The sequence below is a fragment of the Palaemon carinicauda genome, chromosome 38, assembly GCF_036898095.1.
Source record: "Palaemon carinicauda isolate YSFRI2023 chromosome 38, ASM3689809v2, whole genome shotgun sequence".
In the NCBI taxonomy this organism is placed as follows: domain Eukaryota; kingdom Metazoa; phylum Arthropoda; class Malacostraca; order Decapoda; family Palaemonidae; genus Palaemon; species Palaemon carinicauda.
In genome coordinates this window covers 49,480,878-49,483,377 of record NC_090762.1, presented here as the reverse complement: position 1 = coordinate 49,483,377, position 2,500 = coordinate 49,480,878, and the positions used below count along the sequence as shown (strand labels likewise).

Genomic DNA, 2,500 nt, shown 5'->3' with positions numbered 1-2,500 from the left:
CCACGTTCGAAGAACGATTTCGTTTTGTGGAGATGGTTGGAAGTGTTAACACATACGTTTCTCCACTTTTAGCCAAAACGTATTGCTATGACTCACAGAACAAAGAAGTGGCACCAGACAGAGGATCAAAGCAAATCACTTAACAATTCGTGGATTCTTATATCTTAGCTATAGGATGTTCTCAAGAACGTAATTCTGTGATCTTACGACTTACTGAGCTTTAGGTCAGATGCAACTGGGTAAAGGGAAACTTTCACCCTTTTTCTGCTTCGGGGTCAATGTTTGTAAAAATTTGTAAGGAGCTGAACAAATAAAAAATAAATCATCGTAGTCTCTCTCTCTCTCTCTCTCTCTCTACACACACACACACACACACACACACACACACACACACACACATATATATATATATATATATATATATATATATATATATATATATATATATATATATATATATACTGTAAATATACATAGGATATATATATATATATATATATATATATATATATATATATATATATATATATATATAAATATATATATATATATATATATATATATATATATATAAATATATATATATATATATATATATATATATATATATATATATACTGTATATATACATAGGATATATATATATATATATATATATATATATATATATATATATATATATATATATACTGTATATGTATATGCAAATATATGATATATATGTATATATATATATATATATATATATATATATATATATATATATATATATATATACTTATACATATTCATATATAAACACGCAAACACACACACACACACACACACACACATATATATATATATATATATATATATATATATATATATATATATATATATATATACATATAATAGATAGATAGATTGATAGATAGATAGATATAGATATACAAATACACACATATGCACTGTATATATATATATATATATATATATATATATATATATATATATATATATATATATATATATATATATATATGTATATATATAGGTATATATATATATATATATATATATATATATATATATATATATATATATATATATATATAAGTGTGTGTAAGGAACTCGAGAAAGAAAAAAAATATAGTTGTTTTATCTCTCTCTCTCTCTCTCTCTCTCTCTCTCTCTCTCTCTCTCTCTCTCTCTCTCTCTCTCTCTTACGTTATACAAGTGTGTGAATGTTTATGTATATAATATTATATGCATATATACACACACGCACATATAAAAACGTGCGTGTGTACAAGCGAGTGTTTCCATTCATACGTATGAATATGAAAGATAATCGTTGTTATAAATCATAATCAAATCAAGAGTCGAATTACAGATAATTACTCCAGCCATCTCAATAACCCAGTTATAATGTTCTTTGAACTCTCCTCTCAGTATTAATCAATTAACAAATCTGATTTCCTACACGGTTCGTTCCACCGAGCGCAGAGGTCAATACCATCCCATAGTACTCCGAGGTAAGTAACAAACCCATTTGATTTTCGCCTCACAGAACGTTTGTGAATGTTAATGTTAACGTTACTGGCACTGTTATTTTTTTCTGAGAGTACTGCATACGTATGTTCAAGCATACGTAATGTGCGCATGATGCTTACGTATAAGAAATTCGGAAACCATTGTCCCGAAGGTTGTAAACGTATTGATATGCTCTCACGACCAATAGGAATTCGAGTTGGGTCTAAGAGAGAGTGTCTGATTAGCCAACCGCAGCAACCAGAAAAACGACTAACGTTTAATCCAAGGTTGGCAAATGTTTTGATAAGCTTCAACGCTGCTACGAACATTCTTTGATATTATTACCAACAAACATTCACTTGGGAAAGGTTCTCGAAACTTCCTCCATAAAAGTGAGTTAAGTTTTCTTATAAAGTGTTATCTATTATTGTTTTATGCAGTGGGAAAAACGACACGAGAATGGACGACATCAATCTTCAATGGGATTTAGGTGATGAAATCTCAGGCCGTCTCGACTTCGACCTTAACGTCCAGCAAGGAGAAGGTATTGTGGATTACAGATTTAACTGTTTTTTCTTGCAATAAGAATATTTAAATCAACTCTTTTATTATTAAGGGGAGAAAGAGATACAGCATTCATTCGTATCAAAAACAAAGAAGATATTGGCTTTTTACGACCTTGATTCGTTTTTAGTCGCTATGGCATATTAACAAATGGAGCATTATCTAATCGTCTGCTAAGCTATAAATATCTCACGACGCAGTTTTATGTCTTAATTGTAATTGCATAGAAAGAGACGCCTTTATTGAAAACATTAACCCAGACACGTTTGAGGACCCGCATACGTACCGTAACGTACGTATGCACGCACGCGCTTGCAAACTTATTATGTGGACAAGAGGGAAGTGATACGAATGTTGTTTAAAAGTTTAATTAAAAGTTTAAAGGCTGTTCATGAATGGCAGAGGGAAGGGCCGGTGACAA

At 29.7% G+C, this 2,500-nt stretch overlaps 1 protein-coding gene across 1 annotated transcript in view; it reads left to right on the top strand.

Annotated features, from left to right (window-relative positions):
• Positions 1 to 1,882: 1,882 nt before the first annotated feature.
• The window catches only part of LOC137630167 (uncharacterized), an 11,162-nt gene continuing 10,544 nt past the window's right edge, over positions 1,883 to 2,500 (top strand). Inside the window, exon 1 of the mRNA XM_068361616.1 lies at positions 1,883 to 2,059. Within this exon, the coding sequence (XP_068217717.1) occupies positions 1,975 to 2,059 (85 nt within the window). The 5' untranslated portion in view covers positions 1,883 to 1,974. The remainder of the gene's footprint in view (positions 2,060 to 2,500) is intronic.